This window comes from Magnolia sinica, chromosome 7, assembly GCF_029962835.1.
Source record: "Magnolia sinica isolate HGM2019 chromosome 7, MsV1, whole genome shotgun sequence".
In the NCBI taxonomy this organism is placed as follows: domain Eukaryota; kingdom Viridiplantae; phylum Streptophyta; class Magnoliopsida; order Magnoliales; family Magnoliaceae; genus Magnolia; species Magnolia sinica.
The window spans coordinates 32,568,496-32,583,605 of NC_080579.1; the positions used below are offsets into that span (position 1 = coordinate 32,568,496).

The 15,110-nt window shown below is 42.5% G+C and overlaps 1 protein-coding gene across 1 annotated transcript; it reads right to left on the bottom strand.

Annotated features, from left to right (window-relative positions):
• Positions 1–13,979: 13,979 nt before the first annotated feature.
• On the bottom strand, positions 13,980–14,599 carry LOC131250616 (uncharacterized). Its single transcript, XM_058250902.1, has 2 exons — positions 14,393–14,599; positions 13,980–14,308 (listed from the first exon to the last, which is right to left on the bottom strand). The coding sequence occupies exons 1-2, from the start codon at positions 14,571–14,573 to the stop codon at positions 13,980–13,982; spliced, it is 510 nt and encodes a 169-aa protein (XP_058106885.1). The 5' UTR covers positions 14,574–14,599.
• Positions 14,600–15,110: the final 511 nt, after the last annotated feature.

Sequence of the window (15,110 nt, forward strand, 5' to 3'; positions counted from 1 at the left end):
AAATGGCCCAAGGGCCATGGTATACTTAGGTTATAGCCAAATGGTGGTTGTTTCGGGCTAATGGAGCTTATTTAGAGGTCCATTTCTGCATACGGTCTGGAGAAAGTTCCCTGACAATGGATCTATCTCAAGTTAAAGTTTTAGTCTGATTAAATTTGTAGATCGACCATAGAGGACCAGTTTCAGTTCAACAGCCACCGTCACTCGATCAGGGCCATAAGTACATTGACTTGTGTTGAAAAATTTTCCTGATCCAAGGGTGTAGTTGGGTCAGAATCTGATGGTATGAAACGCTATATTTGGCCTTCAAGTGAACGGCCCAATTCACTTAAGTTTGAGTTCATTTTCTAAAGATATTCGCGTTTCTCACACACTTCACTCCGGGCTCAAGTTGTACGTTTCTGGATACTATTTGGACTTGATTCCTGAGATGGTTGTCAAGCCCAGTAAGGCGGTCATAATCGTATAGTTTCGCAGTAATCGGACTTTTGACGCATGGTCCAGGTCCGATACGGAGTTTCAGTGTGCTCCCAAGAGCAATTGGGTTTTGAGACTGATCCTAGGTTTCTAGGTAATGTTGGGTTAGCGATTCTAATGGTTTTGGATCTTGCAGTTCGTATAGAAAGTGGTTCAAGATAATTATCTGATTTATTTAGTTTAGTACTTAATTAATTTTCGTCTAATTTCTAAAGGATTCGGTCCTTAGTGATTCCTGCCTGAGGTGATACTCGGGTCTTTGTATGAATTTTTTCAAGACGTTACATGGATTATGATAAATAATGGGTCTGTGGTGAACCTCTTACCACTCTCGATGTTGAGTAAACTGGGTTATCGTCATTCTGATTTACGCCGTAGTGGAATGATGATACAGGGCTTCAATCAGGATGGGCAACATGTACTCGGTAAAATTACCGTGACATTGGAGATGGGTGAATTGACTGCTAATGTCATGTGCCACATTATAAATGCAGTGACGACAAACAATCTTCTCTTAGGGAGGCCATGGATACATTAGTATGACATTGTACCCACTATGTTGCATCAATGCTTTAAATACTGTAAAGGTGCAGTACAGTACAAAGTAATGGCTAATGCAAAGCCCTATATAGAAGCTGAGGCCTTCTCTGCATATGCCAATTATTATAAGGGGTTTACTAAAGAAGAAAGAAAAAATGATGAGAGCAAAGTCCTAAAGGACATTCAAGTAAAGATGATGAAAGAAGATGCATAAAAGGTAGGATCATCCAGAGTTGCAGAAATAAAGAAGAAATTCTATTTTGTGCCAAAACATTTGAGGCAACTAGGGCAACCACCGCTAACCTTGTTATCACCTGAACAGTTAAAAATTTTACAGTCCAATTATACAGTACTGTTAGCATATGTTGAAAGAAGTAAGCCATTTTCGGCCGTTCCAAGAAGTTTTCAGGTCAGGGCTAGCGCGAAATACCCAGAACCAATAGAATTTTATGCCCCAGCGAAAATAAAGGTAGGGGAAGAGGCCAAGAATAATGTGTATCATGGTACGCTGACACCACAAGATCTTAAAAAATATAGTCCAGTAAGCAAGAAAATCATAAGAAACATGGGTTTTGATTACGAAGAACCCACCGGCCTGAATCATGGGAGAGGAATTCAAATTCCTATTGGGGTCGGTCAGGAAAAGTGAGAAAAATTTCAAGGATTGGGGGCAGAGTCATCGGTGAATATGGTTACAACCGAGCAGTTATTGGAAGAGGATCCTAAAATAGTCGAGCATCCCGAGATGGTTCCAAAGCAGTTGGAAGACGGGGGGCAGTCAACGATAGGCAGCTTGCGAGAGATAAACCTGGGTATGAAGGAAGAGCCGAGGAACACATTCGTCAGCACCGGTCTTTCTGAACAGGAGTCTGAGAAATACGTTCAGCTTCTCAAAGAAAATAGAGATGTCTTCGCTTGGACATATGCGGAGATGCCGGGTTTGGAACCTTCCGTAGCATTGCACCGATTAAATATTTTTAAAGAGAAAAGGCCGGTTAAATAAGCGCAAAGACGATTTCATTCATACTTAGTTCCCCTGATAGAAGAAGAAGTGAATAAGTTGATAAAAGTTGGGTTTATCGGGGAGGTCAAATATTCCAAGTGGATATCGAACATTGTCCTCGTGAAGAAGAGAAACAGACAAGTCAGGGTGTGCGTTGACTTTAGAGATTTGAACGTAGCCTGTCAGAAAGATGATTTTCCTCTCCTGATAACTAAATTACTGATTGATAGTACAACTCAGTATGTTATCATGTCCTTTATGGATGGTTATGTAGGGTATAATCAGATTAGAATGACACCCGAAGATGAAGAAGCAACAGCGTTTAGAACTTCGCTGAGGATTTATTATTATAAAGTTATGCCATTTGGTCTCAAAAATGCCAGGGCGACATATCAGAGGGTAATGCAAAATATCTTCCAAGGCATGATGCACAAACATGTTGAGTGTTATGTTGATGACTTGGTAGTTAGGTCAGGAGATCATCAGGAGCATCGCGAACATTTGGCATCGATTTTCCATCGACTCAGAAAGAAACAGTTGAAGATGAATCTAGCTAACTGTGCATTTAGGGTGTCTTCAGGTAAATTTCTTAGTTTTGTTGTCTGAATAGGGGTATTAAGATTGATCTAGGGAAAGTTAGAGCCATTCAAAATATGCTGCCACCAAAGACATTAAAAGAATTGAAAAGTTTGCAAGGAAAGCTAGCATACATTCACCGTTTCATTTCAAATCTGGTAGGGAGATGTCAGCCATTTTCCCATTTGATGAAGAAAGGTACAGAGTTTGTATGGGACCAAGCCTGTCAGAATGCGTTTGACTTAATAAAGGAATCGCTGAAACAGCCGCCGGTATTGACAGCCCTAATAAAAGGGAAGCCACTTATTTTGTATATATCTGCAGTCGAGAATTCTTTCGAAGCTTTGTTGACACAGGTGAAGGAATCTGGGAAAGAGACCGCTCTTGATTATTTAAGCAGAACTCTGATGGGTGTGGAATGCAACTACTCTCTAATCATGAAAGAATGTTTGGCGCTGATATTTGTGGTATAAAAATTGAGATACTATTATCTCTCCCATGACATAACTTTGATCTCAAGAGTAGATTTGATAAAGTTTTTAATGACAAGACCGATGTTGTCTGGGAGATTGGCCAAATGGATGCTGTTACTTTCGGAATATACTATTACGTATGAGCCGGTAAAAGTGGTAAAAGGATAAGCAGTGGCGGACTTCCTTGCAGCACACCTTATAGTAGAATGTGAAACCATCAGTGATGATTTTCCAGATGAACAAGTTATGTTGGCTGAGTCACAAAGCCCATGACAGATGTATTTTGATGGTGCTTCTCGAGCATCAGGAGCAGGGGCATGAGTGATATTCACTACTCCTCAAGGTGACTTGTTACCTTGGTCCTTCACATTGAGAACTACATGCATAAACAATGAGGCTGAATACAGAGCCCTCATTATCGGAATGGAAATGGCTCAAGAAATGAAGATAAAAATGCTACATATCTTCACGGATTCTAAATTGATTATAAATCAATTAACGACTGAATTTGAGATAAGAAAGCAAGAGCTTTTGCCATACTTCTGAAAAGCACAGCAGTTGCTAGAACAGTTATGTCATGTCGAAATCAACCACATACCACGGTCTGAAAATGCAAGAACAGACACTTTAGCTAGATTGGCAGTGGCCCTGTCCTGCCTGTGAGACCCGTATCCTAGCCCGTACTATTCCATAGGCTCCTGCAGTCCTCCCGGTCGTATCCCGTGTTCCTAAGTCACCTCGACCCAAGACTTGTACCAGTGTGACCATGCCATTGCCACGGTTTTGACACCGCATATTACGCGCCGAGGTGATACTCTGGCTAGGAGGTGTGGACCCGCGTTCAGTTTGAGGAAAAATGCCGCACGTTGTAAATATCGAGGGAATCTTTATGACACATCACATTAATCCATCAATCAAATGTCAGGTACAACACCATCCCCAAGTGCAACCATCCCTCCCCTAAGTCAACTCCCTCTCTTGCAATCAAGTACACCCATCCATCACTCATCATCCCTCTCTCCCATCACTTCTCTTACATCACACTCTCTCTCATCTCTCTCTCATTACTCCCAAGCTACCCCAAGGGAGAGTAACGTCCATCGCCTCTCAAGGGAGAGAGAAAGCTATGTGTGGCCCACTTCCTATCCCTCTCATCCTAGCCACTCAATTTTCATCTTCAACCATAAAAAGGAAGCTAAGGAGCAAAAGAAGCCGTAGGAGCCAAGAAGGAGGTCGATCGATGGGTGATCTTATGAATTTTCAGCCGTTGATTTGAGGGCCCATTTATCTGGGACCCATCTTGATGTATGCATTGTATTGAGAGACCCATAGTGATGGGGTCCCTCCACCGTCTAACTTCTCTCTCTCTCTCTCTCTCTCTCTCTCTCTCTCCCTCTCTCTTTTTGATTTTTTTATGTGACCCACCTATTAGATGCATGCACGGCTGATTCAGACCATCCAGCCATTGGGCCAGCCCACTGCCCGAATCTAGATGCAGGGAAATCACAAATATCAGCTCGGTCCTGTAACGCCCTGAAATTCGGGGGTCGAGCATAACTCTTCTCCTGAGTTCCAAAACATTACTTATGCAACATATTTAATGATGGATGTATGTTGACTGTATTAGTGCATAAGACATGGAATAGATTAAGCCAAAACACAGATACGATTCAGGGATAAGTGAATAAAGCAAGCGGAAGACTTATAGAAAAATATGTGTACAAGTGTAAATCCCTGAAGTACATATACAAGCCAGGTCGTATGAAAGTGCTATTTAACAAAATTATAAGTATCAAGTTACATCATTTAAGTTCCCAAAAATAATCCCATAATCCCGCGCATCAGACTAAGGCTCGCTAGAACCCGTCTGAAAATTGCATATAAGAAAAGGCAGCCTCATCATCATCCATCTCCCGCTCTGCCTCAGAAGTCGCATCCACATCTGCAACATCAGAACCTAAGACAGAGTCTGGTGGGTGTTTAACACCGCCCCAGAAACGTGGAAGTGAGTGATCAACTTAGTGGAACAATAAGGCACTGGTTAACATGTTATCAGTTCAATCAAACAGTAATGATAAAGCAGAACAATTAAATAAATCCTAAGTACTCTTGGTAATGCAGGGATGTATGCAATATGATGCGTGCCCTCACGCGTACACCCTCAGCGTCTTCATCTTACGTTATGCATGACATCGCCTCAAAGTGCGCCACATCTACAAAGCACATGCAAATGCGGTGCATGGATATGATTACCAAATTGTTATTAGTCCATTTCATATAGCAGGATTGGGAAGCTAAGATACCTTCCTCATATCACCATCCAAACAGTGATCCATTCTAGGGTCGTCAGTCCTAGACATCTCATACGATCATATATTTGAGGTCGTAGCAAAGGGCTCGTCACCAATCAATGCACGCCTTTCACGCCTTTACTACCACAGTTCGGCTCGTCACCTCATTGCGGTATCCAGGTATGCTCGAGGTCACTACAAAGGGCTCGTCACCAATTAATGTAGGCCGACAGCACGAATATAGTGTCCCATACCACCATAATCAGCTCACGAGTTTGGTTGCTCACTGGTCACTACGGGGAGGCTCGTCACCCCAGCGTAGGCCGACAGCTCGACCACGGTGTCCCATACCACCATGTCCGGCTCATGAGTCTTAGCGGATCAAGGTACCATGGTTATTAGGATTACACTGGTAAGTTCGGTACCCTAGATTCGAGCAGTAACGTCCATACATGGTGAACATACATCGGACAATCGGGTTACTTGACGAACTCGACTAGCACGAGCGCACGTTGGGTTGAGCGACATAGAGTGCGTAAACACTCCACGTGGCCAAACCATTGCTGACAACTCTAATACGGCTTGGGTTCGTCTAATACGTCCTACGTGGCGAAAGCAATCTCAGCCACGAAATAGGGTCAATTACCGATTTCCTAGACTAATGCATAGTCCCAAGCACATTGCACTACTACAGATGTTCATATCGAATGTAAAACAGTAAAGGAACAATAACGCAAATCATGGTACATAGACATTTGAAGAATCTCAACTTAACATAAATGTAAGCATAAGTAATGCTTGAATTTAAATAACATGGAATGTAACTTGCATAAAGGAAATCATGCACATCAATAGGAGTGTTGAGAATCACTTCTCAACGCCCGCAATTAGTGTAATAAATTACACTTTAGATCATTCATGCATTTCTACAAACACTTAGCATACATGGAACAACATACATGGCGTATGTTGAAATACATGCATTTTGACAATTTCTTTTACCAAGGAGTTATCATACATGCATCTAGCATACATACATGACAAATAATCATGGCAAACATAAGTGCATATTTTATACGTATACGGTACTTTATAAATACACATAGAATACACAAATCTCAATATAACGCATGCATATCAGAAAAGCAACGTAAACACAACATTTGGCATGTGAAATCTCATCCATAACAAGAATAAATCATTAACTGGGATTGAAAGCCTTGAAAGCCATAACCTATACACTTAAAGTCCACACCTTAAGCAAGGAAAGAAATACCGAACTGATTTAGACGAGTTGTCTTCGTCAACGGCGATAGAATACCCTAAAACAAGAATAGAAATGAGATACAACAACACCATGACTAATCTAAGCTCTAACACAGATTAGGGTTAGATTAACTTATCCCAAGATGAACTCAAAATCGTTAGAATAACGATTCAAAGTGATGGTTCAAAGATGAAGAAGAACAAGGAAGAATCCAAGATGATTCACCAACTTATCTCTCTCACTTTCTCTCTCTTTTCCACTCTCTTTCCAAGCTAGGTTTAGAGAAAATTCGTATGGAAAAGAGAGCTAGGGTTTAAGGACTATAAATAGGCCTCAGAATGATGAAAATAACCCTAGGGACAAGGTATACTTAGGTTATAACCAAAGCATGCCTCTCTCGATCTAACGAAGCACTTCTGGTGGGCCTATAACCACGAAAGGTCGGACTTAAGCTCCTTGACCATGGATCTAGGTCAAGCTGAGCTTTCATACCGACCGGCTCTTCAGATCAGCCATGGCGGACCACACTCAATTCAACGGTCACAGAATCTTGATCAGGTCCACAAGCACTAGGATATGCCTGGGCCACCTTTCCTGATCAGAGGGTGAAATTGGGTCAGAATCCAATGGTCAGATAGCTTAAAATCGTCGCGCAAGCGACATGACTCAGATTTCATAAAAACTTATTAAATTCCAACCGTTCTCACACTCTTCACTCCGAGCTCAAACAAATTGACCCAGAACATCACATGGACTTGATTTTCAAGGTGATGGTCAAGCCCAACTCGGTGACCGCAACAGCCTAAGATCATCGCCATCGGACTTTCGATGCACGGTCCAGGTCCGATCCAGATCTTCCAAAAAATCCCCAGAACAACTAGATTTAGCGATGGATCCCAGATTTCAGAGTAACATAGCGCTAACTAATCTACAGGTTTTGAGCCATGCAGATACAATTTAAAGTGATTGATGCGAATTTCACAAGCAATCGAGTATAGTGCTAATTACCCCAAAAACAACTACTTAAGGAAAGATTAGCACAAAAATTTCCAAGGTCGTTACAGGTCTTAAGCCGTGGGCCATGTGTCATGTGGGACCCACTAGATTAGCTGTGTCAGGTGAGGCCTGGAGTGACGTCACTAAATTTTGTGGCCCTTTGTGATATATGTCTTTCATCCACCCCATTCATCTGTGGGACCCACCAGTCGTATATCTTCTTTTAGCCATTTATCTGCAACCGTACAGATCAGCAGTACGTCCAGACTATTGATCATCTGGATGTAGACAGCAAGGTCAGGTCGACCTTCAAGCTGGTGGGCCATACACCACGTGGCCTCCTCATCATGATGCATGTGCTATAACCTCACCACCCATCCAGGCCTGGCTTGGAAATGAAGCAGATTCAAATCTTAGGTGGAGTACACCATGTGGGGCCTTGATGTAGTGTTTTGTCCACACTACCCCTACATGGGACGTGGGCCCCACCCAAGATATATGTGTTGAATCTCCACTGCCCAACAAAGGACAGTGGGACCCACCTTTCTCCACCGACCATTCATAGGACGTCAGCAGGGCCTGTGGCCCTATTATGAAGTATGTGTTAAATCCATACCATGTAGCCATTTGTAGAGAGCTCATGGTTCGTGTGGGACCCACCCTGCACGTGTGTCAGGGGTGGGGCCCACCTTGATGTTTGTATTAACGGTCCATCTAGACGGTGGGGTTCCACACAGCTCTAGGCTGCTGATCAATCCAACAAACATTGGTGGGCCAACCGTGATGAATCTATATATCTAGCCATCCATTTGTGGTCCCCACTAGTGGCAGCAACTGCTGCATACATCAGTAACTCTATGGGCCCCACTATAGTATATGTTATATTAGCGCTGTCCATCTGCTGGACAGCCACTAACCCCACCCCTGATGTATGTGATACACCCAAACCGTCCATCCGTGTGGGTCTCACCTTGATATATCTATTGTGTACGTGGACCCCACGTAATGTATGTATCTCCATCGTTCAGTCCTTGGACGGTGGGACTTGCCTTGATGCTTATGTGGGCTGGAGTACCCTCACACCGGCTATGTACTTGCTGCAAATGCAAGGCCACCTGTGATGTATATTTGAGGCCCACCTTGATGTATTTATGACCCATCTATGGGGCCCACCCATATGTATTTGTGGCCCATTGGTGTGGCCCATCCATGAGGCCCATCTTGATGTATTTGTGGCCCATCCATTAAGGCCCACCTTGATGCAATTGTGGCCCATATGATGAGACCCAATGTGATGTATATGCGACCGATATTTGAGGCCCGTTGTGATGTGTGTTCAGCCCATGTATAAGGCTCAATGTGATATATATGAGGCCCATGTGATGAGGCCCATTGTGATGCATTTAAGGACCAGGCGATGGAGCCCATTGTGATGTATGTTAGGCCCATGTGAAAGGCCCATGTATTAAGCTCTTGAGTGAGGCTCATGGTGTTATATATTTGGCCCTTGTTGAGGCCATGAGTCCACTATATGTTAGGCTCTATGTGGGCCATTCCTTGAGGACAATGTTGGTTAAATGCCCACATTGTCGAGGTCAATTGTCGATGCCGGTTATTGATACCGATTATGAGTATGTGACAGCATAGCATCATGATACATACTCATATGCATCATCTGTATGTTTGTTATGAGATGTGGTTGACCATTGTATATGTCATTGGGCAGGTTGTTATGAGACTTCCTGATAGGAGGAGATTGTCTCACATGAGTGCACGGTATGCGCAGGATTGATGCATGACTCATGTATCTTACATTGTGTGTTGTGATTACTGTACACCCTAGAGACATTAGGGTCGTAGCCTCCATAGGCATATCGTGGATAGCCAGATGGGACACTGAAAATCTGTTCTAACATCGGGCCACCATAGATGGCCCTGGGTGAAAATCCTTAAACCCTCTTGCTACCAGAGGACGCCCCAACGTCTAGACCAAGTGGATACATGAGCGCCCGAGTGCCGAATACCAGGAGGCCGCGTCTCCAACAATGTCATGGTCGTTTGGGAGGGGGTATGGCCTTATCTGCCTGAGAGTAGGGGGCCTAGCTAGGCTGAGTTTGACTAGCTTATGAATGGGTTCGTTATCGACGTGTTGGGTAGATATTGGCTGACTACTGGGCAGGCGGATAGTGAGGTCTCTTCCACTTGCATGGTCGCGTGTCAGTAGGCGGCGATTTGCGTGTAAAGTGTAATAGACCCTGATGATGATCCCAGTGATGAACAGTACTGATATGTGGACTTATTGGGCAAGATTTGCATACTCATTCATTCATTCTTTCACTATCCACTCGGGCTGGCGGTGCGCAACTATTTGTTATGTGTGCCTTCGCAATGGCTAGGATTTCGGTTGGGGTGCGCAACTAACCTGAGATTAGGAGTTTACTACATTGAGTCTGACTATCTAAATTTAGGTATGGGACTGGTTTGGATAGAAGTCCCTTATGATGGACCCCTTAGCCTGCAATACTACGTGCTATCATCCCGACTTCACACTCTAGTATGGTCATTCCATTCGCACCACATATTGCATTACATCCGTGACATATGACATTTTGGGTTACTGTGTTTCTGCATTTATATGGTCTAGATATGGCTGACGATATTCGTGAACTCATCAGGAATTGTATATTACATTGCATCCTCGACATCTGATATTTGGGCTCTTTATGACTCCTCATTTACATAGCTGATCTGTATTACGTACTCTGATATTGTATGACTCATGAACTTGTCAGTATTTTCGTTTATCCTGTTATCATATGATTCATGATCTTGCTAGTATTTCCAATATTGTATGATTATAGTATTGCATTGAATACTTGACACTTACCTTGTGTACACACACTTACACTACCCTCTAAACTTTTTATAAGCTTATGCATGATAGATGCATGTAGGTGGTGTTAGGTTGTAGCAGCATTGAGCTTGGAGCGTGCAGTGGACTCCTGGAGCTTTGATTTCGATATATGTATTTCCCTTTCAGCACTGTATTCAAATGTTTATATTATGGATATGTGATGATGATGTTGTCTTTGTGATTTGGGTAAACTTGTGGTTATGCTTGTTATGAAACAAATGTATGAAAAAAAAATCCTCCTTGTAGAAACTCAGGATCAGAATCTAGCGTATAGACATTGGAATCCGAGAATGGGGTACTACGGAGGCTGTCGGCACCGGATTCGGCGATTAGGAATTTTGTGAGCTCGGTTTCCGAGTTTGGGATGTGACACTGCCCAAATCGAAGCCCTCTCTAAGTAACCATAGAAGAAAGAAGATTTTTACCATCTTCAGAGGTCATCGATGAAATCGCTGAGATACTTCTTATATTGTGTTTAGAGGTATTGACAGAAGATTGGCGTCAGCCTTTCATAGATTATCTCAAATATGATATCCTGCCAAAAGATTCAGTGCAGAAACAACAAATCAAGCAAAGGTCAAGAAGATTCATCATATGCAGCGAAGTGCTGTATAGAAAATCTTACAATGGAATGCTAATATGTTGTTTAGACGAACAAGAAGTAGGCCAGGTGTTATGAGAAGCACACTCTGAAGAATGTGGGGCACATCAAGCTGGCCGAAATTTGTTCCATCGAATACATCGAATGAGATATTATTGGCCTACCATGTTCAAAGATGTGATAGATTATGCGAAGCGATGTCATGAATGTCAAATTCACAGAGATGTTACACACATTCCATCAGAAGACCTGTATCAGCTAGTCGCCTCTTGGCCCTTCTTTGCTTGGGGACTTAACTTCATTGGTTTTATAAATCCGCCTTCATCCAAAGGAAAGCAGTATATCTTGGCAGTGACAAATTATTTCTCCAAATGAGCAGAAGCAATTGCACTATGCAGTGTTAAAGAGAAAGATGTGCTTAATTTCATTCGACACGCAATAATATACCACCATGGTATTCCAAAGAAAATTGTCACAGATAATGGCACTCCTTTCAAAAACAGAGGCATGGAGAAGCTATGTCAGAAATTTAGCATTCGTCATTTGTTTTCAACACCTTACTATCCACTGACCAATGGATTAGCAGAGGCATTTAATAAAATGATAGTCAAGGTATTGAAGAAAATAGTGATAAGAAATAAGTGTGATTAGGATGAGAGGTTACAGGAAGCATTGTGGGCATACAGAACTACCCACTGAATAATAACAATAGCAACACTGTACTCGCTGGTTTATGGTGTAGAAGCAATGATCCTGATTGAAATACAAGTAGCATCACTCAGAGTGGTAGTATATCAGTCCATTATAGATGATGAAAATGTAAAAATAAGATTGAAGGAGCTGGATTTTCTTAATGAGAAACGCCTGGCAGCCCAATGGCGATTGCAATCGTATCAGGCAAGGATATCAGCCGCCTATGATAAACGAGTTAAATATCGCTCTTTCAAAAAAGAGAATATGGTACTGATGTTGAAAAGACCTATAGTGGTCACCCATCGAATAGGGGAAAAATTTGAGCCTAAATGGGACGGGCCGTACGTAATAAAAAAAGTGTACTCCAATGGGGCATATAGAGTCGTGGATCAAGATGGACAAGGTATCAGTATACCGGTCAATGCTCGCTTCATCAAAAGATATCGTCCCTGAAGATACTGCTAATTTCGATCTAGAATATTATCAGAATAATGATTCTATATCAAAAGGGGGCAAGAATAAGTAAGACCATGGCTATGTACTATCAGATGAATGAATAAAGAAGAAATTTGCAAGCACATCAGGACTATGTACCAACAAGGGTTACGAAAAGAAAGTGACCATCATTATCATCATCGAGGGAGCTCTATAGAATTTTGTTGAAATTGATATTGTCACCAAGCTAATGCATTGTGAACAACACATATGAATATTGCTGGAGATATTAACAGAAGTGGTGACGTATCAATCTCAGTCAGAGATGTTATCATTTTCATGACAATGATGACCACCTACTATTATCTTTTAAGGCAGCCTAGCTAAGCCCTAAAAATGGCCAGCTACACATAAGGCCTATCACTTTCACCATTCGGGCAGCAGTGAGAAGCCAGTGGCCTTAAAAAGCCCATGAAAGTTATCATATGCATACCCATGCAGGCAGCGGATGGAGCCGGCGACTAAAAGTCCTCAACGGCCAGTCATGCGTGAGACCAATGCCGTCTGTATAGCTTTTCGACGACATCATGGGGAACGGATGAAAATGCCCTCCCGTGAATAGGTCCAACCTTGCAGTTAAAGAAAATGCGGGCTGTAACGTGAGCTCTTTGGCCATGTCCATAGATAGGCCAACCATGCGTAAGACCCCCCAGATCTCTGGCTTGATTTCAATATTAACTCATGAGGAAGGGCTTAAACCTACTCATTGATAGACCAGTGGCCCTAGATTTGGTACCCCAAAGGTCACCTTGCGAGCCCCGTGAACTCTAGAGAGTTACTGCGGCCAACCCTGTGCGTAAATCCAACCGAGTTCGCGGCCCCGCTAGCTTCACTGGGACCCTCTGATGGATCATAGTTTGTGAACTCACAAGGCTGTGAGAAGTCCAGTGAACTCCTAAGAGTTACAGAGACCATCACGTGAGACCCGACTCCACTGCTCAAGAGTCTAAAAAACTATGTGGCCCCACTACTCAAGAGCATAAACTGTGTGATTATCTGACTAAATCAAGACTTAGCACCGCCAATTAAGACATGAATCATATAGGAAATCCCTTACTAACAAGTCATAAGAGGATTAAAAAAAGAGAGACATAATACCTTAATCATAACGCATCAATCAAAACATCACGTAAACAAGACAAGAACATCATTATTAAGAATATCATGAGATACTTGTATAACTTGCAATTCTGAAAGTATTTATAGTAGTAAAAAGAGAAAATCTCAAAGCTTTACATCTCATAGTTCTCTTGTAATGCCTAATGCTGCTAAGTATTGTTGAAAATTTCCTTAAAGATTAACTTGAGCAGCTACATGTTCCAGTCTGCCATTTGAAATAATTCTAGTTGGATCCAGGATACTGGCTAGCTTTTCTTCCAAAGAGGTAATTAATTCTTCATTCTTTGCCAATTCAGATCTTTTCGAGTCCACAGAATGAAGGCTGCATTGTATCTTTTCTTATACTCTTTCAACGTTCAGTTCTTCCTCCAAACTTTGCTTCTCCAACTAAGCGATTTCTTCCTTCAAAAGAGTAATACGATTCTGAATAGCTGTTTTGTTATCAGCAAAAGTCTTCAGTTGCTCTCGTAAAGATAACTATTCTTGATCGTGGTGAAAGACAATGGGAGCAATTTGAAAAACTTTCTCCTTAGACTACACAAGCTGCTTCCTATATTCCAAAATTTCGGGCGGAACAATCGGAGCTTCAGCTGATGACAGAACAGTTACCAAATTATGGAATCTTAAGAGAGCATCATGTAGAGAAGAAACATTGACTTTAGCCATCCGTGCAGTATTGTCCAGGACATCTAAAGTGATAGCCAGATCTGACCATTGATCAGGATCTTTGAACATCTCGACGATAGCTAATATGGAATTCCTTATTAGTGCCAATTTGTACGCAGAAACCTTCTCAAAGGACAACGCATTTGATGAAGTCCCAATAGAGCTAGAACTTTCTGTACCACTTTGGGGTAAGTTCCCTATTAAGAAATAAGAAATACAAAGTTATAGTAAAACTGTATGTGCAAGTAGTATGGAATGTATGAATGAGGAAATGGATATACCTTCTGCTGGTGCCAAAACAGCGAGCAGTTGCATCTCTCTAATGAGAGAAGGATCAGGTTCCACCATCTCAGCAAAAGATGGAGCCCTAGCTTCAGTACTTGGATCGACAGTGGTGGGAGTTGGTAAATCAGTTGACTCCACTGGAAAAGCAATTTCACATGCCACTGCTCGTGGAGGCATCGAGAATCTCGGTGAAGCCGTTGGTACAACGGGAGAGATAGTATGTCCAGACGAAGAAGTTGAACTTTTGCCATCTGAATCTCTTTCGCTAGACTCTTCAACAACAACTTGTTTCCTTTTAGAAGGAGGAGACTAGTGGTTCTCCGGTTAAGGAGCTGCAGTGGCTAAAACCGGAGAAGCAGTAGCAGTGGTCCCTTCTTGGGGAGAAGCTTGGGCGCGTTCGAGATCTTGTCATTGGTGAAGAAGGACTAGGATGGACAGTCCTAAGGGCAGGAGAAGAAGTCGACTGCTATTGAGGATGGGTAAAAGAGGTTGGCCAATCTTGAGGATTGGTGATATTCTCTGGTAGAGGGGAAGCATCTTCTGTAACTTCTTCTCTTCGTGGACGATGGAGAGGAATTTTTTTAAACTCACGAATGTCACCATAGGCTATCCACCCTTCGAGAGTGTTGTCAGGCTTCCTCTCATGAATAAGTTCATCCACAGATATCTTGACATAGTGATGGCTAGCAAAAGGAGCATGACTGGCCTCTGCTA